The sequence below is a fragment of the Stegostoma tigrinum genome, chromosome 12 (genome assembly GCF_030684315.1).
Source record: "Stegostoma tigrinum isolate sSteTig4 chromosome 12, sSteTig4.hap1, whole genome shotgun sequence".
NCBI classification, from domain to species: Eukaryota; Metazoa; Chordata; class Chondrichthyes; order Orectolobiformes; family Stegostomatidae; genus Stegostoma; species Stegostoma tigrinum.
In genome coordinates, this window is record NC_081365.1 from 28499237 (window position 1) to 28526011 (window position 26775).

General features: G+C 41.8%; 1 protein-coding gene across 2 annotated transcripts in view; it reads right to left on the reverse strand.

Moving 5' to 3' along the window:
• dcbld2 (discoidin, CUB and LCCL domain containing 2) overlaps positions 1-26775 on the reverse strand; it is a 109056-nt gene that overhangs the window by 57819 nt on the left and 24462 nt on the right. For both annotated transcript variants that reach the window (XM_048541424.2, XM_048541423.2), the window contains exons 2-3: positions 21361-21588; positions 13966-14103 (exon numbers count right to left, since the gene is read on the reverse strand). In XM_048541424.2, coding sequence (XP_048397381.1) covers positions 13966-14103; positions 21361-21588 — 366 coding nt within the window. The remainder of the gene's footprint in view (positions 1-13965; positions 14104-21360; positions 21589-26775) is intronic.

Sequence of the window (26775 nt, forward strand, 5' to 3'; positions counted from 1 at the left end):
ATCGTACAATGTCGAAACTAACCTCAGTATATGAGATGTAGATGGAACCAAAAACCATGCAACCTGTATATGCAAGATATGCTAAATTGTTTAAGTGGCTTTACAAATGGATTAGGCAATATTTCAGCAATTGTTTGTGGTAATTGCCATGATATCATGGATTATATTTTAACACCATTCATTGTCCTACCCTCAAGGGAGGTGAGAAACAGTCAAGGAAACTGGGATAGTAAAACTATATAAAAAAATGAAAACCCTGTGCTGAATACACTTTTGAAACAGTCTTCGCTTATTGCAATATACTCATAAGGCAGCTCCATGCCAGCTTTTAGCAGCCATTTGGAGTTATCAGCTGTGGGCCATATTCCCCAGATGTCAAGAAACCCAGCAGCTGGAATGCTGCAAACTCCACTCGGTAACTGGCTAATCAGAATGCTTTTTCACAATCAACTGACGTTTCACATCTCCACTTTTTCCTCCCACTCCTCCACCTTTCCTCATAAATATCAATTTTGTTTTAAAAAAAGCTCACCCTGTGATGCAACGTGTGATTTATCTATATTTTAATATTTTAGAGTTTGGATTTGAGGTAGCACCACGTAGGCTTTGGCCTGTGTCTCTGAAGCAATTTAATTATTAACTTCTAGGCATTTTTGCAGGTGATTTTTTTTTAACATGCGTAAGTGCTCCTGGTTTATAATTGGGTTTTTATTTCATTGGAAGCATTTTATGAGCAAACAAAATAAACAGTTGTGTATTACGTTTCAGTTTAGATCATATTTTTTTTTCTTATGGTTAGGGGAAACATCCATAGTTGGATAAATTTAGAATTAGATTTTATTGTCACGTATACTCAAGTATAGGAATTCTTGAGTACGGTGAGAAGTGTACATACTGAAAAGTATAAAGCTTTTGGGTTTCACTTTGGCTATGCTGCAGAAGCCACAGCTGCTTCCGGGAAAGGAAATCATAGAATCTGTACTATGGATACAGGCCCTTCAGCCCAACAAGTTCGCACTGCCCCTCGACATCCCACCCAGGCCCATCCTTCATAACTCACCTAATCTACACATCCCTGAACACGGTGGGAAATTTAGCATGGCCAATCCACCTTGCCTGCACATCTTTGGATTGTGGGAGGAAACCAGAACACCTAAAAGAAACCAACAGACACGGGGAGAATGTGGAAACTCCATACAAACAGTCACCCAAGAGTGGAATTGAACACATGTCTCTGGCGAAATGGTTTAGAGCGGTTAAGAAACTGCTTACTTCAGTGTAAGCAGTTTAGCTTGAAAGCTCCAGACCAGAAGTGTTTAGTTACAAGGCTAAAGGAGTCATTTAAAACAGAGTCTCAGCTCTATTGTATGAATGCCCCAGGAAGATGATATTCAACTGTCAAGATTGGGAAATTAATGCCAGTTACAGTAAGCCCTGTGGATCTGAAAAAAAGAGTTTCTGGTGCGAGTACTATAAGTGAGTCACTCTGTGGTTAATGGAAGCATAGTTTATGAGGGTTTTGAATCTGTAAACTTGTGTTATATGTAAATAGTTTGATTTATTCTATTTAATGTTAATTTTTTTGCTAATGAACTTGTATTTTATTCTTTAAACTGAATCTGTAGCATTCTGTGTTTGAGTTTCACTGGAAGGCCACTTTGTTAAAACAAAAATAAAACCTATGATATCAGAATTGAACTGGGATCTGACTTGTCCAGCAATAACATGAGCTGGGATCTTAACAATTGGGGCTCTTGGTGAGATTTGAATTCACTAAATTTAAGAGAGATGTGAGTTTTTCTTTTTAAAGTAACAGTTATATGGTGGTTCTGGATGTAAATAACTTTATTGTGATAGAAATTTATTGCACAGAATTTGAAGATGACATTCAATATTGCCAAGGGTTTTCTGGAAGTGGAAAATACACAGTGGATTATTTGAAATCTCTGACAAAGGTTAAACAAACAACGTTAGGAGATAAATTGAAGGTAGAAGTAAAAGCAAGGTATCATAAGGGTGATCAGAGATAATGGGAACTGCAGATGCTGGAGAATCCTAAGCCCAAATTGTCAGCTTTTGTGCTCCTGAGATGCTGCTTGGCCTGCTGTGTTCATCCAGCTTCACACTTGGTTATCGTAAGGGCGATATGCTTCTAAATGATTATCCAACATTTACATGTTACCCTGTAACAACATCCAACTGGCTGATGGAGAAAGTGAAGTCGCATGGGGTCCAGGGTGTACTAGCTAGATGGATAGAGAACTGGAAAACTGGCAACAGGAGATAGAGTTGTAGTGGAAGGGAGTTTCTCAAAATGGAGAACTGTGAACAGTGGTGTTCCACAGGGATCAGTGTTGGGACCACTGTTGTTTGTGATATACATAAATGATCTGGAGGAAGGTAGAGATGGTCTGATTAGCAAGTTGCAGATGCCATAAGATTGGTAGAGCAGCAGACAGTGAAGGGGACTGTCGGAGAATGCAGCAGAATATAGATAGATTGGAGAGGTGGGCAGGGAAATAGCAGATGGGGTCAATCCGGGCAAATGCGAGGTGATGCATTTTGGAAGATCCAATTCAAGAGCGAACTATACCATAAATGGAAAAGCCCTGGGAAAAATTGATGCACAGAGAGATCTGGGTGTTCAGGTCCACTGTACCGTGGAGTTGGCAATGCAGGTCAATAGTATGGTCAAGAAGGCATATGGCATGCTTTTATTTATCAGATGGAGTACTGAGTACAAGAGTTGGCAGGTCATGTTACAGTTGTATAGCACTTTGGTTTGATCACATTTGGAATACTGCCGTACAGTTCTGGTTGCCACATTACCCAAAGGATGTGGATGCTTTGGAGAGGGTGCAGAGGAGGTTCACCAGGATGTTGCCTGGTATGGAGAGCGCTGTCTATGAAGAGAGGTTGAGTAGATTAGGATTATTTACATTAGAAAGACAGAGGTTGAGGGGGGACCTGATTGAGTTCTACAAAATCAGAGGTCCAGACAGGGTGGATAGCAAGAAGCTTTTTCCTAGAGTGGGGGACTCAATTATTAGGGGTCACAATTTCAAGGTGAGAGGGGAAAAGTTTAAAGGAGATATGCGTGGAAAGTTCTTTATGCAGAGGGTGGTGGGTGCCTGGAACATGTTACCAACGGAGGTGGTAGAGTCGGGTACGAAAGCGTCATTTAAAATCTAGACAGATACATGAATGGACAGGGAGCAGAGGGATACAGATTCTTGGAAAATAGGCAAAAGGTTTAGATAGAGGATCTGGATCGGCGCAGGCTTGGAAGGCCAAAGGGCCTGTTCCTGTGCTGTACTTTTCTTTGTTCTTTGTTCTTTATTTGGAATTGGAAGAAAAAAAACTAGAATTTGGTCGTCACCCAAGCTATTTTTTCTATTCCGTGGACCTCTGAGGTCAGTGTACGGCCACAATTTTCCAAACTGGAAGTCAATGCTACGGTTAACATCTGCACACCGATAGCAGTGAGCAGATCCTCAGTGTGACTGCATGGCCATGCACCCCAGATGGACTGATGGGGGTCACAACTGGAACGAACCAAATTACAGAGTCAGCAATAACAAATTAGATTTAGAGGAGAAAGACAAAGTGAATGAGATACATTTTTAAAACAAAACCATCAACTCCAAAGAGATCAGGAAATTACAGGATGCGAGTTACCTATGGACCAGATTAGAGCAAAGGTGAATGGATGAAGTACTGGTTCTAGAGAAGTAAGACACCCAAGTAATAAAACAGAAATGGCTGGAACCAAAAGGTGAGAAAGAAAATTACATGCTTTCACTGTCAATAACACTGGACATACCACAGCCAATTACTGGCAGTTAAATTGGAGACTGATTGGTTGGAAGGTCTCAGGGATGTTCTGAAAAGGAGACATCAGAACAGGATCGAGGTCTTAAAACTGTAATTTTGTAAAATGGCAGTACAAAGGGAATATATTTCCTTAAATGTATTAAGAAAGGACAATCATGAAAATTCTTTTCTGAAGATTGTCAAGGAGAAACACAGTGATGGAGATTGAGTGTTTAATCAAAGCTAGGAGGAATCAACAAAGTAAATCAATGAAAAGTACTGGGACGCACTGGAGCAAGTCAGTCACTGATGCTAGCTGATAGCACTATTTGTTGTCCGGAAGGATTAACGATGTGCAAAATATATTTGATGCTATTCATGGAGGTTACAAACCAGTCTCATTATACAGAGGTGAGTTAAAGAGTAAATGTGGAATGAGCGAGTTGTTCAGACAGTATTGAAACCAACTCTAGTGATTGTATTTTGGGAAGCAATCAGGTTCAATCAGGCAGATTTAAGAATATTGGCTATACTAAGGGTAGTGGAGCAACCAGCAGAGATAAACAGAACAGAAATGTTGTGATTTTACAGACTCTGACAGACCCACAATGTTTCTAATATCCTGAAATAAAAGAACGGAAAATATTTGAGTGGAGTTATCTTAAACATCCACTGAGACCAACTGGGCTTTAAATTAGAATCTCTGGCACGGTGCCTCAGTGGTTAGCACTGCTGCCTCACAGTGCCAGGGACCTGGGTTCAATTCCACCCTCGGGCGACTGTCTGTGTGGAGTTTGCATGTTCTCCTTGTGTCTGCGTGGGTTTCCTCCGGTTTCCTCCCGCAGTCCAAAGATATGCAGTCTAGGTAGATTGGCCATGCTAAATTGCCTGTAGTGTTCAAGGATGTATCGATTAGGTGGGTTATGGAGGGATGGGTATCGTAGGTGCTCTGAGGGTCGGTGTGAACTTATTAGTCTCGAGGGATTCCACACTCTACGGATTCCATGAATACAACTCACTTCAGGGGTGAACAGTGAAACCGACATGAACAAAATGCTTTAAAAAAACATGCTTTTTTAAATTGAGTAGCAAATTACAAAGACACTCATACAAATAAAAATGGGACAGCAATGTTAAACATTTAAAATGTTATGGCAAAAGTTGAAGATTTGAGTAGCCATTTACCAATCACTTCTTAACCTGTTGGGCAAAGCATTGCACATACCCATGACTTATCACATACTGCCTCTGAAATTCTACTCTTGAAGAAGTCACATTATTTCTTCTAGTTCACTGATAGCTATTTACAGCCAAGCACAGTCTGAGAATTCCACTGCACAGGGGTTTAACATGATAGGAACTGACCATTAACAGAAGTTTTTTTAGACCAATTGGGTAACATAATGGGCAGCACGGGCAGTCAACTGTTGAGAAATAACGCGCGAGTCCTCTGGGGTGATTTGTTTTCCCCCCAACTGCAGCTGCTTAGATATTCACTTTGAGCTTTACATAAAACAAGAAACTGGCAGAGTCTTATATTCCTGTCAGCCTTGTTTACCCAACACAAGATAAGACTAAGCAACGCAGAAGCATTAGCACAGAAGGGAGCAAATTAAAGTGAGACACTAAAAGACAATAAAAAAGACATTTGGTTGGGAGTGAAGTCCAGCTGTTTCTTCAGCAGCAGCTGTAGACAGTTATGCGATTTAGAGCTGCAGAAGTCCCTGTTGAGTTTATGACAATACAGCTGAATACATTGCAATTAGAGCATAAACAGCTATCCTTGAGAGTCTGGGAGGAGAAATGACCTAATTCTTGGGCTGGGAAAAGAAAGAGCAGCACAGCAACAAGCAAATCTACAAGGCAAAGGAGGGAAGATAAAGAGGAGCCGGAGTTAGAGCACGATTGTGCGGAGGTACCAGAAATGTCAAGAGGCCATGGAGAGACAGGGATATAACAGAAAGCCCCTGATCTCCATTCCAGATCACAACTGATTTACTACGACAAAACCATTTCCCACATTCTCCTAAATCCCTTGTCATTTGTATTTTTAATTCTACTGATCTATGTTGAATATACTCGATGACTGAGCTTCCACATCAGTCTGGGGTTTAGAATTCCAAAGATTAACGACATTCCGACATGAAGAAATTCTCTTTCATCACAGCACTAATAACAACTGTGTGCACTGCTATAGGCACTCCTACTCTCAGCCAAGGGAGGCATCTCCCCCATCTATACCTCCTCGAGTCCTGGAATGTTTGTATGTTTGAACAAGATCACCTCTCATTCTTTGAAATACTAAACATCAGCCCCTTCTCCAATCTCTTAATTGTGCAGCATGGTCAAAAACACAGAGGATAGCATTTTTAACATGTCAGCAGCTATTTTTTGCTGTGCATGGCCGTTCACTTGTGTTTTCCAGTTTACAGAATAAGTGGTACTTAACTGAAGAGATTCAAGCAAGGAGTTATGGCAAAGACAGAAATGGATTTAAGAACTGATGACATGCTCAAAAACTGTAGCAAAAAGCAGTAGTCAGAAATGGGGCTTCTGAGAAGGGATTCATGATGGGGTTTTAGATAAAATCGGAAGAGGAGGATCCATTCTCAATGTTGGTTGTGATAGAGGCCAAATATTGAGTGTTCAGTTGGTTGGTCAGAATAGATTCAAGGAAGCAGGAATCCCATAAACAAGGCTGGAACAACTAACAACAGAAACCCATGAAAGACAGGGGTTGAGGCAAAAGGGAGCAGATTGGGGTTGAGATTTGATTTGGCATATATTGGGAACTCAAGAAGCAGGTAGATGGTTTGAATTTAATTGCAAAAATCTCATTAGCTCAGCTCCTCCCACTTGCTGCAGAGGTGAGTTTAGGGATTTAAGGAGACACTTGTCCTGAGAAAGAAAAGCTTTGATTTACCTTGGAGAGGAAAGATAAGTCTGGACAGTTGGGTAACTTTGGCACAATTAAGTGAGGAACATTAACAATGATGTGGTTCATTCAGGTCTGGCAAAGAATTGGTACATAGGTTAGGTGCTATAGATGTTTGAGGAACACCAATGACAAGCACAACAAGCAGAATGACTGTGTTGAGATTAATGTTCCTGAAAAGTTGCATTAAATTGCAAACTCTAACTCCAAAGCACTGTGCAGTCTACAAATTGGCCGCTTCAAGTTACTGTGCAGAAAACTTAAGGGCCCCCATAAATGAATTGGTAGCGTACTGCAAAACAAAATTTTGAGGGTAGGTTGGTTGGAAAATAAAATCTTTTCCAGTGACAAAATGCATGAAAGGAATGAAAAGGGAACATTCAATCACAATGATAGCTGTAGAAATGTTGTAAACTGTAAAGCAAATGTGAGCGGCCATGCACAGATTGAAAGCAAAGCAGTTAGTAATTCTCCCGAGCCGAATCCAAAAAGAAACTAAGTTGTAAGGAGTGTTAAAGAAGAAAAGGTAGTACTTAGAGATGGCCTTTCGAATTTTGGGCCGAGTACCTATTTTTTGCCTTTGCACATAAAATAATTTTAAAAATGGGAAAATCTGTGCAATATTAGCTCTAAATAATATCTACACTTGAAATAATTTATACACAGACTTGCTTGTGCAAAGTTGGTATCTTAGGAATGACACAGAGGGCTACTGACACCTCTGTATCCCATTAAGGAGGAGAAGCTTCATAGGAGGATGGACTTTAAAATATAGACTATATTGCAAAATGGTGCAAAAATACTTGGGTATTTGGGTCATAAAATTAGAATGTGGATCCAATAATCATAAGAAATGCAAGTTCAAGTGCCAGTGAAACTGAACCAAACTGGCCCTTCTTCCAAGAACAGCACATTATCCAGTGACAATGTTTTCAGGAAAAGAATACTGCAGTTGGAAAGTTGAATCTTTAAATTATCTGCACAGAGCATTTGTCTGTGCGAGTATTTGTCTGTGCAAGTACCCTGTGCAAATACTGACACATTCTTGTGAACTCTAATCCTAACTTCTGAAATCTACTGCAGCCTATTGATTTGAGAAAATATTTTCAATCCAAAACAGCACATTGACAAATAAGGAAAACTGATGAGAACGAAGAGAAATGTGACATTATCAATCACTGTAATCTACTCATGCACCGAGTCCAGTATTTATGATATTAAATATAACCAAGTAATTTAAATTACTTTTGAGCTAAAAATTGCCTCTCCAAAGCCTCTTTAAATCTTAAGACGTGAAGTCTAAACCTTAAAGCAGATTCTGAAATTCTCACTGGCCTGAAGGCCAATGGTCAATTGCTGTTTGGATTTAGTTCCCAAAATTCTAGGTTTGAAGATCAAAAAGCAGGTGGATTATCCAGATTACAATACCAAAGGGTTCCACTTTTAAATTAGCTGAGAAAAATTCTCACAGCTTCAACCACTAGCAACATTTTGAGACACTGTGGTACAATGCTAATAAAAGGTAGACGTTTCTTTCCAATGGATTGAATCTGCAAGAGCTGGTGGTAATTTTTGATCCAATGACTTGAGCAGCCTGCTGATGAAGCAACTGGACACGTGTTGGGGTGGGGAGCTGAAAGGGAACAGGACTGAACAGGCCAGCTGGATCAATGCAGCTACAATTTAGTCCAACACAGCATGTAATTGTGGCTACACTTATAACATAACTGAGCAGATAGATGTAAGGATGTGGTGTACCACAAGTACACTCATGTCTTCAAGCACAGATAGTGTGCAATCTGTCTTCAATAGATTTTACTTCCTTGGTGAGTTTTTATTGCCTGAATTGTAGATAATCCACTGCAATAGAATTCAAAAAGTAGTAACTGACTGCGGTGAATTACTAGTGAGAGAACAGTGAGACCAAGAATGAGAAAACACAATGGAATTCAAACAGAAAAATCACCACAGGAGTTTTGAGTTGATTCTTTCCCCTACTCCCTAGAAAAGAAAATCTGACATTTGCAGAAGTAATGCCTTTTGCACTTAGTTAAATAAAACAGCAGCCATCCACATTTAAGAAATAACTTGCACAATTGAGTCCAGTGAAAATTTTCTAATCAGCAACTGTTAGCCAGCTTCTGTTTAACAGTATGCAATGTTCCAAGGATACTGACTTCCCTCCTATTCTTGTAAATAAATACACAATCATATTAGGTATCTGACTGGAATGTGCAGAAATCTCTCTTGACCTGAAATCTTCAGGATCATCTAGAAAGTTAAGACAGATAATGGCTCAGGAGAAAGTCAAGCACTCTCATAACATTCAACATTGTTTTTCCAATAAATGCGATGCCTACCAGGATACTGATTCACTAAAGCACATAGATAACATGGGCTGGAAGTGCGTAGCAGCATAGATTTCTGCCTCGGCATTCTACTGATAGAACGTGTCATACTAAAAAGTTGCAGAATACATCGTGCAATGTATTCGGCATGCCCTATGACAATCTTTTGCAGGATCCCCAATTATTGCAGTAATGTCAAATGATTGGAATAAATTGCATTTCCCCAGAAACATGTGGAGCAATGCATTTTAGTCAAAACAACTCATTAGAGCATCAACCTATTTAGCCACAAGAAGACCCACATCAGAAACTCATAACTGAGAACTGGCGCCATCCTCAAATGGGGATGGCTGCTGATAAGTTCAAAGAATTTTGGGAGGAAGGATACTCTGAACAGTAATATTATCTTAGGTGGAGGAATACCTAGAAGTGCAAATACATAAATAGGAAGTGACCATATGAAAGACAGGTAGGAGTCAAGGCTTTATACATAAAGGAACTGAATGTAAAAGCAAGGAAAAGATATAGAAATTGTACAACGTGCGGAGCTGGATGAACACAGCAGGCCAAGCAGCATCTTACGAGCACAAAAGCGGACGTTTCGGGCCTAGACGCTTCATCAGAAAAGGGGGATGGGGAGAGGGTTCTGAAATAAATAGTGAGAGGGGGGGAGGCGGATTGAAAATGGATAGTGGAGAAGATAGGTGGAGAAGAGACAGACAAGTTAAAGGGGTGGGAATGGAGCCTGTAGAGGTGAGTGTAGGTGGGGAGGTAGGGAGGGGATAGGTCAGTCCGGGGAGGGCGGACAGGTCTGCAGTTCCCATTATCTGCGATAGAATTTGTACAAGGCTGTAGCTGAGCCACTGTTGAAGGTAATGAACACAATTCTTATGGGAAGAATTTTATAGCCATAGAAATCACAATGGCTGAACAAGCTGCAGACATGAATAGAAAAGGTAATATGAACGGGAAAGACTAAGAAAGTGGTTTTAAAATACAAAAGGTTTCAGAAGGTTGTTTCCAGGATTGGCATGATTGTGAGGTGATTAAAAGTAGATGTGATTGTTTTTGTTTGAACAGAAAGGACAGTTAGAACACGGAGTGTTTAATCATAAAAGATTACTGAGGTGTTGGTTACAATGTAATTCACAAGGGAATTGAGTACCTTTTTAAAAAGGAAGAACACAAAAGAGTGTAGAAAGGGCAAAAAAAGTTCAGTAAATAACGTTAGTTGCTGCCTCTGCACGGCCACCTTTATGACATTTTAGTCCCAAGAACCTTAAGGACCTTTTCCTTTGTGCAATAATGGATTGGCTGAAGCTACATATTGATTCTGATCGTTTCTGTCTTTCATTTTTCATTTACAGCAATTCCAGCTACATTCTTTCACTGGAATTACCAATCCACAAAGGAGATGTTGGCACAACATTGTGGGCTGAAGGGCCTGTTCTGTGCTGTACTGTTCTATGTTCGATGAACTGTTTGCTCAGGGAAATACACCATCATAAAGATGTGCTGTAACAAATGTTAATTTTGAATTCCATCTGCTGGCTTCATACATGGAATTGCCTTTTTCAGAAGTTCAATCTGAAAGAAAGAGCATTTCATAAACAAGGGGCCACTGACTCACATAAAAGCAGCTGTCAATTAGCATCATAATATAGCCACATTCCATTTCAGGGAGACACAGAGGCTATGCAAACCTCAACAGAAACAACAAACCCGAGTAATGTGAAAGATTCTACTTTGTGTGCTATGAAGAAGTGATTGAGACAAATTCCTGAAATTGAACTGTTGAAAACAAGACATTTAAATAAAATCATCAATGTGGCTATAAATTTCAATGATTAAATAAGCCGAAGACATGAATTAACCTGAATATTTGATTTGATTAATTTGAATATACAAACAACATGGACAAAGGTCATGTAATACAATCCTTTGTCAAGGTGCTTAGTTTGGGATTTCAGCAGAGATCACACTAGCTGCCAGCATGAACAGCTGTTCTCTCCCTCCCTAAAACTTTCGAAGTCTTGAACCCTATCTGCTGAGTTTGAATGTCTTTGTGTTAGTGCAAGTAGACAGAGAACATCAAAAAGAACACTTCAGTTTCAACAAAAGTGTTTCCAGAAGACAACGTAGCTACAACCTTAAAACCGCGAAATGAAAACTAAAACCTTTAGATTGTCACAGATAGTTACAACCTGTGAACCTTTACTTGTCTTGTTTTATTACTGAAATTTAATTAGCTAAAATTAACCTCTTCTACTCTGTAATTTGTATTTTCATGTTTGGTTCAAGCGTTTCAGCTTGCAAGCAAGTTGCAGAAGTCAGAATGTGCTGAGACTAATACTTTTACGTGAGTTTTAGCACAACAAAACTAAACCCGTTCTGAGGAAGGGCATTGGACCCAAAACGTTAACTCTGTTTTTTCCATCACAGGTGCTACCAGACCTGCTGAGTTTTTCCAGCAACTTTGTTTTTGTTCCTGATTTAACAGCGTCTGCAATTCTTTTGGTTTTTAAAACTAACTTCTTGTTTGTTTAGATTAGATTCCCTACAGTGTAGAAACAGGCCCTTTGGCCCAACAAGTCCACACCGCCCCTTGGAGCATCCCACCCAGACCCAAACCCCAATAAACCACACACCCCCTGAACACTATGGGCAATTTAGCATGGCTGATCCACCCAGCCTGCACATCTTTGGACTGAGAGAGGAAACTGGAGCACCCGGAGGAAACCCAAGCAGACACGGGGAGAATGTGCAAACTCCGCACAGATAGTTACCCAAGGCTGGAATCCAACCTGGGTCCCTGGCATTGTGAGGCTGCAGTGCTAATGACTGAGCCACCGTGCTGCCCAACTCAAGAAATTCTGGCTGGCTAGTTCTTTACCATCTGCACATAAATTGATGAGCTTACAATGATTTGGAAAACATATGCTTTTTAAATGCAAAAGCTGTTACAATTAATGGAAGAAGAAATGTACCATGCCATCATTCTGCACGTTGAGATAATAACTTAGAGGGGTGTAATATGAGTTTATAGAACACCAAGTCAAGTCTTCAAACTGGGAACGCAGAACATTCAGAATCGGTGTCATTAAAGGACAAAATTAGAAAGTAAATAAACAATGAGCAGAATTTGACAAAAGGATTAATTTCCTCACGTTAAAATTTGCAGTACGTAGTTTATTCATGACAAGACAATGTTGTTTTTGGCAATAGATAAATTTGACTTGTTCAATTTCTCTAACTTAAGGAATATAAATAACATAGCCAAGCAAAAACTTAGAAACTACTTTGCATTTTAGCATGCAAGTGCAATCCACATCCAAATGCACTAAGATGTGGACAACATTCAGGCTTGATAAGTGGCACGTTACATTTTCATCACAGAAGTCCCAATCAATGAGCATCTCCAACCAAAGAGAATCTAACCAGACCCCTTCACATTCAATGACATTTACAATCACCAAGTCCTCCACTATCAATATTCTGCGGGTTACCATTCAACACAAACTGAGCTGGACAGCTGTATAAATACTGTACCTACATAGGCAAGCTGGGAATCCTGTGGAAATAAAAACTCACCTCCGAACTCCAATCACCTTAATGAGTGAAACTCCAACAATACTAAACACTATTCAGAAGAAAGGACTCTGCTTAACTGGCTCCCCATCTGCCACTTTTAACATTCGTCCCCTCCACACCAATGCCGTGTGGCAACAGTGCACAATCAGATATATACCATATTGCATCCTTTGCTAGCATTTTCCAAACCCATGGGCTTTAATATTTACAAAAATATGGACAGAAGATGCATGAGGACACCACCATCTGCAAATTTTGCCATCCTGACTTGAGACTACATTGTTGCTCCTCAAGCGTTGCTAGGTCGAAATCCTGGAGCTCTGTTTTTAACAGCATTGTGAGCAGACCCTACCCCTCATGGAGTGCCATGGTTCAAGAGGGTGGCTCACCAGCATCTTCTCAAACAGTTAAGGACAGATAATAAATGTTAGTCGAGGCAGTGATGCCCAATCTCCATGAAGCAACAAGCAAGATAATTTGAAATCACCCTCTTTGAATAAAGATTAGAGTAAAATAAAAGATCTATTAGAATAGTTCCAAAAAAATGAACACATTGCTGTTTTAAATTAAACAATTTTGAAAATAGCCAAAGTCATAATGGAATACCAACTTTAATGATAGAACAATAATTACCTCTAGTTAATCTTTTTTATTATCCAGACCAACAATCCTCACTCAAAAAAAATCAAAAAGTCTCAAGCTAATCAGTGATTTATTTTATTCACTGCTATTTGTGGAATATTGCTGGTACATAACGGTTACTGTGTTTTCTAACATATCAGTACTTCAACTCAATGTCAAAAATAAATTGTGTAAAGCACTTTGAGACACATTTGAGATAAAACACAATAAAGCAAGCATCATACTTACCTCTAGATGTGTGCTTAACCTGCTTAAGTTGCAAGTCCCACTAGCCTTTATTTCCTGATTGAATTTCATGTTCCAAGAAGGCTATTTTTACTTGAAACCACCAAAATTTATTAGTGGCTCTCACTAGTCTGTAGCACGCTGCATAGAAATCTAGTTTATCTCCTTAGACCTGACTCTGTCCAGGACCAACAGATCACATTACAAACAGATTACAATAAGATAAAGCTTTCAGCGTGAGCTTTCTAAATTAGAATCCCACCATTCTTAGAATTTATTCATTGAATAAACTGCTGTTTGACTGAAATCCTACAAGCTGTGAATGATGCATCCACAGAACGGGGTTGGTAATAGTAAGTGACTATCCTCAAAATTGTGCAAACATGGAAACATGCAATCTTCATACAACACCTGATATGTTTGATGTAGAGTACGACACAAGGAAGCCTCGACCAGAGACGTGAATCCCACTCATGAACTGAACAGTGGCTTCATTGTTCTCTGACTCAATAACCATGTCTCCCTGAATTCCAAGTCCACAATATTTACCTGGAAAATCAGCAAAACATTAATAAGCTTTTAAAACATATTATTTGGATTATATGTCACAGAATATACATGAAAGAACAGTTTTGTCAGTTATTATTACCATGATTAGGGACTTAATGTGGCCCTTCTTTTGTGTTAGCTTGTGCAGATAAAATCTAGGGCTCAGGCTAAAAATTCCAAGAGGGTTCGTTCAAAAACACAAGTGCTAATTATAAAGATGATCAACCATCCCATCCTAACATTTTCCCTCTAGTCTCAGAGGAATTTCCTTCTGTAACCATTTTAAAAGTGTAATTCCTGGCAAGAAGTTAGCTGACTGTTTAATCTCAGAAAAGAGCCCAATACAAAGAGTGTTTGAAAGCTACACACAAGCATTTTTCAAGCAGAGATCACTGGGCAGCAACCAAGATCAGAAATTCAGATCGACATTTAACTTCCCATATTTTAATACAATTGAAATACTTCAACTGCTGCCCCCGCTGAGACACATTGCTTGAAAATGTACAAGGATTGTACCTGGACAAAGTGGTCTGAATGCTTTGGTGCTGCATCAAGCTGTGCTTTCACCAAATAAGGCATCAATGGAGTACTGGTGACCAACATTGCACCACACAGTCAAATGACTGATTCCAGAGTTTATTTGACACGTCACAGTGAATCGTATTACTCATGCTTTCTTCATTTAAAAGATGAAATCTGAACTGAACAGGTCCCATTGAATATCCTTAGCTGAAATGCTATGGAACTTTTCAAACACTCAACTCATTTATCATGCTAAGGTCATCCATCAACGTAAACTAATGCTGCAAAATGAAGCAATGACAGCTCCGCATTGGTCAGATCATGCCTTGTCTGCCATTTTTAATTCAAATCTCCTCAGTCACATTACTTTTCAAGTAAAAATGCCTCACATTTTGTTTGTTGGAAACAGTAAATTCAAATTACCATGCGATTTAATGCTTTCATAAAAAATATTATTTAGGATTCAAATCTTTGTTTAAACAGCAAAACCTAGTCTTTTAATACCAAAGAAAAATGTAGTCACTGCACTGCCCAGTTCCTAGGAGAACACATAGCCAGATGTCAATATAAAAGAAAACGGAAAAATATTCTTAGCAAATAGTCCTAAACATCAGCGTAGATTTAAAATTCGCTTTCATTACTCTTCCAAAATAGAAAGCAAACTCTGATGTCCGCTCATGTAGCTAAATGCAGAAATAAAAGAAGCGATTGTAAGTGTTCAATGCTTCTTCAAATCGTATGCTGTTGAGGTCCCTGCTAGTTAGAGATTGCTGGCCACCACCTTTCATTCTGCAATCCTGTTATTAAATCCATTTCCATATTTCAAAACAAAAACCCTTATTAAATGAGGTGGAGAGATAGTAGGAACTGCAGATGCTGCAGAATCTGAGATAATAAGGTGTAAAGCTGGATGAACACAGCAGGCCAAGCAGCACAGGAGGAGGAAAGCTGATGTTTTGGGCCTAGACTCTTCTTCAGAAATGCGGGTAGGAAAGCGGCTTCTGAAATAGAGAGAGAGAGAGGGGGGGAGGCGGACAGAAGATGGATAGAGGAGAAGATAGGTGGAGAGGAGATAGATTAGCCAAAGAGGCGGGGATGGAACCAGTAAAGGTGAGTGTAGGTAGGGAGTTAGGGAGAGGATAGGTCAGTCTAGGGAGGATGGATAGGTCAAGGAGGTGGGATGAGGTTAGTAGGTAGTAGATGGGCCTGGGGTTTGAGGTGGGAAGAGGGGATAGGTGGGAGGAAGGGCATATTAGGGAGGCAGGGATGAGCTGGGCTGGTTTTGGGATGTGGTAGGGGGAGGGGAGATTTTGAAGCTTGTGAAGTCCACATTGATGCCATTAGGCTGCAGTGTTCCCAAGCAGAATATGAGGTGCTGTTCCTGCAACCATCAGGTGGCATCGTTGTGGCACTGCAGATGCCCAGGATGGACATGTCGTCTGAGGAATGGGAGGGCAAGTTGAAATGGTTTGCAACTAGGAGGTATTGTTTAGTGCGAACGGAGCATAGGTGTTCTGCAAAGCGCTCCCCAAGCCTGCACTTGGTTTCCCCAATGTAGAGGAGGCCACACCAGGTACAGTGGATGCAGTATATGGCAATGGCAGATGTGCAGGTGAACATCTACTTGATGTGGAAAGTCACCTTGGGGCCTGGGATGAGGGTGAGGGGGGAAGTGTAGCACTTCCTGCAGTTGCAGGGAAAAGTGCCTGGTGGGGTAGGGCTGGAGGGGACAATGGAGTCCCAGAGGGAGTAGTCCCTCTAGAAAGCAGATAAGGGTGGGGAGGGAAAAATGCCTTTGGTGGTGGGGTCTGATTGCAGATGGCGCAAGTGTTGGAGGATGATGCGTTGGATCCAGAGGTTGGTGGGGTGGTATGTGAGGATGAGGGGGTTTCTGTTTTAGTTATTATTGTGGGGACGGGTTGTGAGGGATGAGTTGCAAAAAACGTGGGAGACACGGGTGAGGGCATTCTCGGCCAACGTGGGGAGGGGATGGGGGAAGTTGCGGTCCTTGAAAAACGAGGACATCTGAGACGTTCGGGAGTGGAATGCCTCATCCTGGGAGCAGATGCGGCGGAGGCAAAGGAATTGGGAATAGGGGATGGTATTTTTGCAGGAAGGTGGATGGGAGGTGGTGTATTCTAGGTAGCTGTGGGAGTTGGTGGGCCTCAAACAGAGGGGTCCAGGAAGGAGAGAAAGGTATCAGAGATGGTCCAGGTGAACTTAAGGTAGGGGTGGAAGGTGTTAGTGAAGTGGATGAACTGTTTGAGCTCTTGTGGGAGCACGAGGCGGTGCCAATACAGTCAATGTAACGGACGAAGAGGTGGGGTTTAGAGCCAGTGTAGCTGCGGAAGAGAGGTTGTTCCACACAACCTACAAAGAGGCAGGCATAGCTTGGGCCCATCCAGGTACCCATGGCCACCTGCTTTGTCTGTAGGAAGTGGGAGGAATTGAAAGAGAAGTTCTTGAGGGTGAGGACGAGTTCGGCTAGGCGGATGAGGATGTGGGTGGAGGGGGGCTGGTTGGGCCTGCGGGACAGGAAAAAGGACAGGACTCCCTTATCCACTCTGCATTTCCCTCAGGCCCCACCACACCCGGCACTTTTCCCTCCAACCGCAGGAAGTGCTACACCTGCCCCTACACCTTTCCCCCTACCCCCATCCCAGGCCCAAGACGACTTTCCACATCAACCGGTGTTCACCTGCACATCTGCTAATGTGGTATACTGCATCCGCAGTTCCTGTTGTGGCCTTCTCTGCATCGGGGAAACCAAGCGGAGGCTTGGGGACAACTTTGCAGAACATCTACGCTCGGTTTGCATTTAACAACTGCACCTCCCAGTCACAAACCATTTAAACTGCCCCTCCCATTCCTCAGAAGACATGTCCATCCTAGGCCTCCTGCAGTACCACAATGATGCCACCCGAAGGTTGCAAGAACAGCAACTCATATTCCACTTGGGAACCCTGCAGCCCAATGGTCTCAATGTGGACTTCACAAGCTTCAAAATCTCCACTCCCTGTACCACATCCCAAAACCAGCCAAGCTCATCCCCGCCTCACTAACCTGTTCTTTTTCTCACCTATCCCCTCCTCCCATCTCAAGCCCCACCCTCATCTCCTATTTTCTAGCCTCATCCCGCCTCCTTGACCTGTCTGTCCTCCCTGGACTGACTATCCCCTCCCGAACTCCCTACCTACACACACTTTTACTGGCTCCATCCCTGCCTTTTTGACCTGATTGTCTCCTCTTCACCTATCTTCTCCTCTATCCATCTTCTATCTGCCTTCCTCTCTCTCCCTATTTATTTCAGAATCCCCTTCCCCTCCCCCATTTCTGAAGGAGGGTCTAGGCCCGAAACGTCAACCTTCCTCTTCCTCTGATGCTGCTTGGCCTGCTGTGTTCATCCAGCTCTACAACTTGTTAGCTCAAATGAGGTGGAGCTGTGTTTTTAACAGTGTGCTAGGTTATGACAGGTTTTGAGCAATGTCAGGAACACTATTTTTATGCATGTCTCATGTCAACACCTCCCCCCTCACCCTCATCCCAGGCCCCAGAGGTGACTTTCCACATCAAGTAGATGTTCACCTGCACATCTGCCAATGTGGTATACTGCATCCGCTGTACCTAGCGTTTGTTAAGGTTCCCCATGGCGGGCTGATGGAGAAATTGAAATCACATGGGGTCCAGGGTGTGCTAGCAAGAAGGATAAAACACTGGCTGGGCAATAGGACATTGAGGGTAGTAGTAGAAGCGAGTTTCTCAAATTGGAGACCTGTAACCAGTGGTGTTCCACAGGGATCTGTGCTGGGACCACTGTTGTTTGTGATATATGTAAATGATCTGGAGGAAGGTGTAGGTGGTCTGATCAGCAAGTTTGCTGATGACACTAAGATTGGTGGAGTAGCTGATAGTGAAGGGGACTGTCAGAAATTACAGCAGAATATAGATAGACTGGAGAGTTGGGCAGATAAATGGCAGATGGAGTTCAATCCGGGCCAATGCAAGGTGATGCATTTTGGAAGATCAAATTCAAGGGCGAACTATACAGTAAATGGAAAAGTCCTAGGGAAAATTGATGAACAGAGAGATCTGGGTGTTCAGGTCCATTGTTCCCTGAAGGTGACAACGCAGGTCAATAGGGTGGTCAAGAAGGAATATGGCATGCTTTCCTTCATTGGGCGGGGTATTGAGTACAAGAGTTGGCAGGTCATGTTGCTGTTGTATAGGACTTTGGTTCGGCCACATTTGGAGTACCGTGTACAGTTCTGGTCGCCACATTACCAAAAGGATGTGGATGCTTTGGAGAGGGTGCAGAGGAGGTTCACCAGGGTGTTGCCTGGTATGGAGGGTGCTAGCTATGAAGAGAGGTTGAATAGATTAAGATTATTTTCATTAGAAAGACGGAGATTGAGGGGGGACCTGATTGAGGTCTACAAAATCATGAGGGGTATAGACAGGGTGGATAGCAAAAAGCTTTTTCCCCCAGAGTGGGGGACTCAATTACTAGGGGTCATGAGTTCAAAGTGAGAGGAGGAAAGTTTAAGGGAGATATGCGTGGAAAGTTCTTTACACAGAGGGTGGTGGGCGCCTGGAATGCATTGCCAGCGGAGGTGGTAGATGCAGACATGTTAGCGCCTTTGAAGATATATTTGGACAGGTACATGGATGGGCAGGGAGCAAATGGACACAGACCGTTAGAAAATAGATGACAGGTTAGACAGTGGATCTTGATCGGCGCAGGCTTGGAGGGCCGAAGAGCCTGTTCCTGTGCTGTAGGTTTCTTTGTTTCTTTGCATTTGATGAAAGGTCCAGTTTTTAGTGTTTCAATATAAACTTTATGATATTTCATCTCAAATGTACATGCACCGATTGTTTACGTTGCTCTCTGTAACACGGGACAAAAATTGATGGATAATTAAGTCATTTTATTTCTCGGTCTGTTATCTAGGCGAATTCAATGTGATTGGCTGGTTAACCCTGTTTGATTACATTCTTGTTGCTGAAACCCTGCAGATTCAAGTTTAAAATCCTGGGACCCCGTTCCTCACTGCACTGCGGGAGCACCTACATCCCTCAAATTGCTGCTGAAGGACACGACTCACTAGCACCTTCTCAATGACAAGCAGGAATGGGCAACAAATGCTGACCTCGCCACCAATGATCACATCACACACGTGCATAAAATAAAACCCCTTCATCCAAAAAGGCACAAAAACAAATGCAAAAAAATTACAACTACTTCTGAACCATTAGAACAAATTACTTGTTTGATCCACTTTTCCAGCTCAGATTTCTGATAGCACCCCACCATGCTATTCAATTCTTAACTGATCTTAGTTGCCTCTACCCTAACCGTGAAGATACCTGATAACTTCCAATAGCTGAGCTTGAAGCTCTGCTTTGTCATTCAGAAGTTTTATGAGGCAAGCTTTTTGCAGACAACGCAGATGTGGTAAATTGCATTCAGAATCGATGGAAATGCAACACGGAATTTCAACATTTTAAAAGGAACTCTGGGAAATACAAGACGCAACAGCATCAGGAAACCGTTTTATAAAGGGGAGTACGTACGGGAAATATCAGAATGTAGCCTTCTGTGCTAACTTCCTCTCTCACCTCCACCATAACCACTTAAAGTCACTGGCCAATACTGAACACTGATTAATAGCTATGTTGTTATGCTGCACAGTTTGTGCCAGACAGAACTCTACAGAGAGCTTACTACATATTGTAATTCAAATGTATATTCAAAGCGTACTATACTTGGGAAAATATTACTAGGCAACTTCCATAATCTCTCTGATAATAGCCGACCATTGTTAGTGATCTTGCAATGCTTGCCTGACATTCCACTCAGATCAGCTTCAATTGACTCTACATTCCCGCTATCACCACTCTAACTCAAATCACTCGAAAATTTCCATTTTAGTTTTCTATCTATTTCTCCACTATATTCATTGCTTTAGTCTTCCCTAGCATGTGCAGGGTCAGGAAGGAGGAAAAAACACTACCACAGTATTTAGGTCGAAACAGAATCATCCCTACCGTGTGCAAGCAGGCCATTTGGTCCATCAAATCCACACTGATATACTCCAAACAGCACCCAGCCAGATGCAAACCCTTGCCCTATCACTGTAACCCTGCATTTTCTGCGACCCATGGGAGGAAACCCACACAGACATGGGGAGAATGTGCAAACACCACACAGACTGTTGCCCAAGGTACTGGACTCAGGTTCCTGGTGCTGAGAGGCAGCAGTGTTAACCACTGGGCCAACAAGCTACCCGAAAAAGTCTTCCATCCTTAAGAAAAGTCCATCAGTGCCTTCTTCCTAACTAGAAACCAGCAGCAGTCTAGAAGAAAGAATGAATATGACATTTTTGCCAAAATCGGGTTCTAACATCTGTGGAAGAATAACTATGAAACTTTTCCATAGACATATTTAGTGCATTCAAATTTCTTTATCAGCTAACATTCAAATTTTAATAAAATTATTAGCTCCTCCATTAAAGTAACATGTAGGAAATTAATGCAATTTCACTTTATGAGGATAATGATTTTACAGTAGCTTCTATCCTTCCAAAACGTTTTGTTATTGTGACAAGTTGGTGCCAATTGGAGAGAAACTGTCCAGGCTCTCTCAAGTAACTAAGCAATATATACACAATATATTCTGGATACTGAATATCATTCATGGAATATCCAATAATTATTGTACAATGATTGTTCACTTACCAAATTCACTTCGGCCTGGACCAATTCCATTATACAGTCTTAGGTAACTCAGGTGACAAGAGGTAGAGTCTTCAATGTCAAAGTCTCCAAATTTAAAAATAATTGTCTGGCTGGGCTGGACCCGTATCTCCCACTCACAAACAGTGTTATTGGGGTATGTTTGAGGATAATTTATTGATGCAAAAGTTCCACTCTCTGGGCCAAGAACTGTGTGCCCACAGCCATCACCTGAAAAGAATGATAATAAAAATTCAAGTTGCAATAAGCAAATTATAACTTGGCAAAGATTTCTATACAATGCTGCACCGGCTTCGAAGCAGTATTTTAGAAATTGGTGTATATCAGAAACAGTGCCATGAATACACCCCAGCATCACTGAGAACTCTTATATTAGTTTTATACAATGAACAAAATCCAGTGACTGTTCTGTAGCCTTGAGATGTGCAGAACGTATTGATCAGTATTTGCAAAAGAAACATTCAAGTGTGTAGGCTCACGTCTCACTTGAGAACATTTGATACTGCAGCGCAGTCCTGACGGAGTGCTACACTGTTGGAGTTACTGAATTTTGAAGGAGTGTTAGAGTCACAGACTGACACAGGCCCTTGGGCCCATCAGGTTTCCTAATCTGAACTGTCCTTAGGAAAATATTACTAGGCAACTTCCATAATCTCTCCGTTAATTGCCGACCATTGTTAGTGATCTTGCAATGCTTGCCTGACATTCCACTCAGATCAGCTTCATTTGACTCTACATTCCCTCTATCACCACTTTAACTCAAATCACTCGAAAATTCCCATTTTAGTTTTCTATCTATTTCTCCACCATATTCATTGCTTGTGTCTTCCTTAACATGTGCAGGGACAGGAAGGAGGGAAAAACACTCCCACAGTATTTAGGTCAAAACAGAATCATAGACTTCCTTCTGTGTGCAAGCAGGCCATTTGGTCCATCGAATCCACACCGATTGCCTCTTAAACCTTTCCTGTCCATGTACCTGTCCAAATGACTTTTAAATGTTGTAACTGTACTCACCTTCTACTATTTCCTCTGATTGTTCATTCCATATACGCACCACCCTGTGTGAAAAAGTTGCCCCCTCATGTCCCTTTTAAATCCCACCCTCTCACCTTAAACTTATGCCCTCTATCTTGGGGAAAAGACCTTGGCTATTCACCTGATCAATACCCCTCATGATTTTATAAACCTCTATAGACGTCATCCCTCAGCCTCCTACATTCCAGCAAAAAAAAAGTCCCAGCCTATCCAGCCTCTCCTTACAAGTCAAACCCTCATCCTTGTAAATCTTTGCTGCACCCTTTCCCGCTCAATAACATCCTTCCTCTTGCAGAGCAACCAGAATTGTGCGCAACAATCCAAATGTGACCTTACCAATGTCTTATACATGACGCTGCAACTATTGTAATCAATTTTGTAATCGATGAAGGCACATGACTTTGTCACCACCTTGTCTACTGTGAAGACACTTTCAAGGAACTATTTATCTGCACTTTCCTAGGTCTCTGTTGGACAACATTCCCCAGGGGCCTACCATTAACTGTGTAAACCCTGCCCTGGTTTGTCTCACCAGAAATGCAATACCATGCATTTATCTAAATTAAACTCCATCCACCATTCCTTAGCCCGGGAGCCCAAATGATCATGATCCTGTTGTACTCGTCGATAACCTTCCTCTCTGTCCATTACACCACCAATTTTGGTGTCACCCACAAACTTACTAACTATTCCTCCTCTATTCTCATTTAAATAGTATGTACAAATGACAAATAACAGTGGGCCCAGCACTGATCCTTGCAGCACACTGCTGGTCACAGGCCTCCAGTCTGATCAAAAACTCTACATCACTACCCACTGTCTCCTACAAACTGAGGCTGCCTCTGGTCTCTCAGGTGACCTGTTCTAAATGAAGGCCATGTTGGACTCAACATGAAGTTGGTTCCCCTCTCCACAGATGCTATCAGACTGCAGAAGTTCTTCCAAAAGCGTTGTTTACACTTTCAGATTTCAAACATCTGTAGTATTTTGTGTAACTTTAGATGTGTGCTTGGGGATGGGAAGAAATGGTCATGGGTTTGAGTGTCAAAGAAACTTTGCAAAATGTTATTTTTCAAACTTGAACTGTGACTGGACTGGTGTCTAAGCAATATGACAGAAAGTTACTCAGGTGAAGTACGGGCAGCAAGTGAAATTTGAAATTATGAATCAAGAATATTGCAGATTAAATTCATTGTAGAACTTGTACTAGTATCAGGTCAAAATAATTTTCCTACAGTACATTAGCTAATACAGTCAGTTCTGATATAACATATGTTTCTTCAACGCAAGTTGGCTTTAACGTGACTGAAGAATTTAAACTGTTATTTGTAGAATGCATACTTTCCTTATCAGTAATGTCTATAATGCAATTCCAGCCCTATTAGTTTAAATGGCACGGCTATTGTGTGATTTTCTTATAATGCGAGATCGCACAGAACAGAACTTTTGCACTTTATCAGAATGGACTGTATACTAAATAAGCCTAATGATAATAGTGACTTTATTTCATACATGAGTGCATTTTATAGTGGCGACTAGTTAGCTGGTTTGGATGAACACAAACAATAAAGATTGGTATATTTCATCAGTAAGGAAAAAGCACATCAGTGCATGGGTTTCACAGTGTGCCAGTGTGCTAGGATACCAATTTGGGTCCAAACTCTCAGTGAAGTTATCACTTACTCAGATATAGAAAGAACTGCTAATGCTGGAGTCAGGAATAACACAGTGCGGAGCTGGAGGGAAGCAGGCGAGGCAGCAGAGGAGCAGGAAAGTTGATGTTTCAGGTAGGGACCCTTCTTCAGAGAGGATGAGCCAATTGACCACTGCACCTTGGCACTGGAGGACATTCATGGGGGGGGGGGGGGGGGGGGGCAGCAAAAAAAAAACAAGCTGCAGTCATAGGGCACTCTATGAATAGGGGAAATAAATAGCATCCTTTGTAAGCAGGATTGAGAGTCCCACATGATACGTTGCCTGGCCAGTGCCAGGATGAGGGACATCTCTGATTGGCTTGAAAGAACATTGGACAGGGAGGGGGAGAATCTAGTTGTTATGGTCCACTTCAGGACAAACAACATAGGCAAGACTAGGAGGGAGGGCCTGTTTAGGGATTATCAAGAACTAGGAACTCAATTAAAGAACTGCCAGTGGTGGAGAGCAGAGAAGGAAAAAGAAGAAAAAACACTATTGTTGAAAGAAACCTTACATAAAGGAAATAATAAAAGAATGCTCCTACAATGCATCAGCAAAAAGCATATAGCATCTCACAGCACAGTCTTTAAGGGTTGTATTCTTTAGATTACTGCCCAAGCATGTGCTAATTGGCGTAGGGACACAAAAATAAGGGAAGTATGGTTCCATTTCATCAGGCACAGACATCAGTATTGGAACAGGAGGGATCTGCACCATTGGAATGGTCTCCACCTGAATTGACCTGGGACCAATGTTCCAGTGAAAAGGGTAATTAGGTTGGTCAACAGGACTTTAAACTAGAAAGTTGGGGGTGGGGGGGTGGGGGGGGGGAAGGAGGAGGAAAGGGTAAAACTCCAAGAAGTATAATAGCCATGGAAAACAAAGCAGCAAGTTAACATCTGTGGGGGTGGATTAAACTACATGGACAGGAAGGAAAACTGAAAAGAAAGGTGAACTCGGTAGAGGTTATTAAAGTCTCCAGAACACAAAATAAGACAGTGTTTGGAAAGGGTTAGTAATCAAACTTCAAGCACCCCGAATAAACAAATAACAATAAGAAGAGGGACAGTCAATACAGGACTGAAGGTGTTGTATCTGAATTTGTGGAATGTCTACGAGATGGATTTTTGGAGCAGCTTGTGGTGAGCCCACTAGGGAGCAGGAAATTTTTGATTTGGTGCCGTGCAATGAGGCAGATTTGATAAGGAAGCTTAAGGTGAAGGAACCCTTAGGAAGCAGTAACCATAATATGATCAATTGGAGAGAATCAACAACAGAGGCATGAGGGAGGAGCTGACCAGAGCTGACTGGGAGAGAAGCCTAGCAGGAAAGACAGTGGAGCAGCAATGACAGGAGTTTCTGGGAGTAATTCAGAAAGCACAGCAAAAATTCACCCCTAGGAAAAAGCAGCACAGTAAAGGGAGGGCAAGGCAACCATAGCTCATAACAGAAGTCAGGGACTGCATAAAAGCAAAAGAGAAAGCATATGATGTGGCAAAGGGCAGTGGGAAGTCAAGGGATTGAGAGCCTATACAGGGCAACAGAGGACAACAAAAAACAAAGGAGTAAGATGATTAAATACGAGGGTAAGCTGGCCTGTAATATAAAAGAAGATTTCAAGAGTTTTTTTCAGATACATCAAGGATAAATGACAGGCAAAAGTGGGCATTGGGCTGCTGGAAAATGATGCTGCAGAAGTAGTAGCAGGGAACAAAGAAATGGCTGAGAAACTGAATGAGTACTTTGTGTTAGTCTTCATTGTTGGAAACACAAGTAACATTTCAAAAATTCAAGAGAGTTAGGGACAGAGGTGAGTATGGTGGCCACACCAAGGTGCCAGAAAAACTTCAAGGTCTGACGGTGGATAAAGTAACCTGGACCAGATGGACTATACCCCAGAGTTCCGAAGGAGTTAGCTGAAGGGATAGTGAAGGCATTAGTGGTAATCTTTCAGGAATTACTGAAGTCAGGGTGGGTCCCAGAAGACTGGAAAATGGCTAATGTAACCCCTCTGCTTAAAGATGGAGTAAGGTAAAAGACAAGAAAGGACAGGCTGATTATTCTGACCTCGGTCGTTGGTAAGATCTGGATTCCATTCCATGCAGGATGAGATTTCTGAATACTTAGAAGTGTATGGTAGAATAGGGCAAGTCAGAGTGGTTTCATCAAGGAGAGGTCATGCCTGACAAATCTGTCAGAATTCTTTTGAGGCAGCGGCATGGTAGCTCAGTGGTTAGCACTGCTGCCTCACAGCGCCAGGCACCCGGGTTCAATTCCACCTTCGGGTGACTGCCTGTGTGGAGTTTGCACGTTCTCTCCGTGTCTGCTGGGTTTCCTCCCACAGTCCAAAGATGCTAGGTGGATTGGCCATGCTAAATTGACTGTAGTGTTCAGGGATGTGCAGATTAGGTGGGTTACGGGGTATGAGTCTGGGTGGGATGCTGTGAGGCTTGGTATGGACCTGTTAGGCCAAAGGACCTGTTTCCACACTGTAGGGATTCTATGAGGTAACGAGCAGCTTAGACAAAGGAGAGCCAATGGATGTTGTTATCTACTCGGACTTTCAGAAGGCCTTTGACAAGGTGCTGCACAGGAAACTGCAGATTAAGGTGAGGGCCCATGGTGTTAGAGGCAAGGTGCTAGTATGGATAGAAGATTGACAGT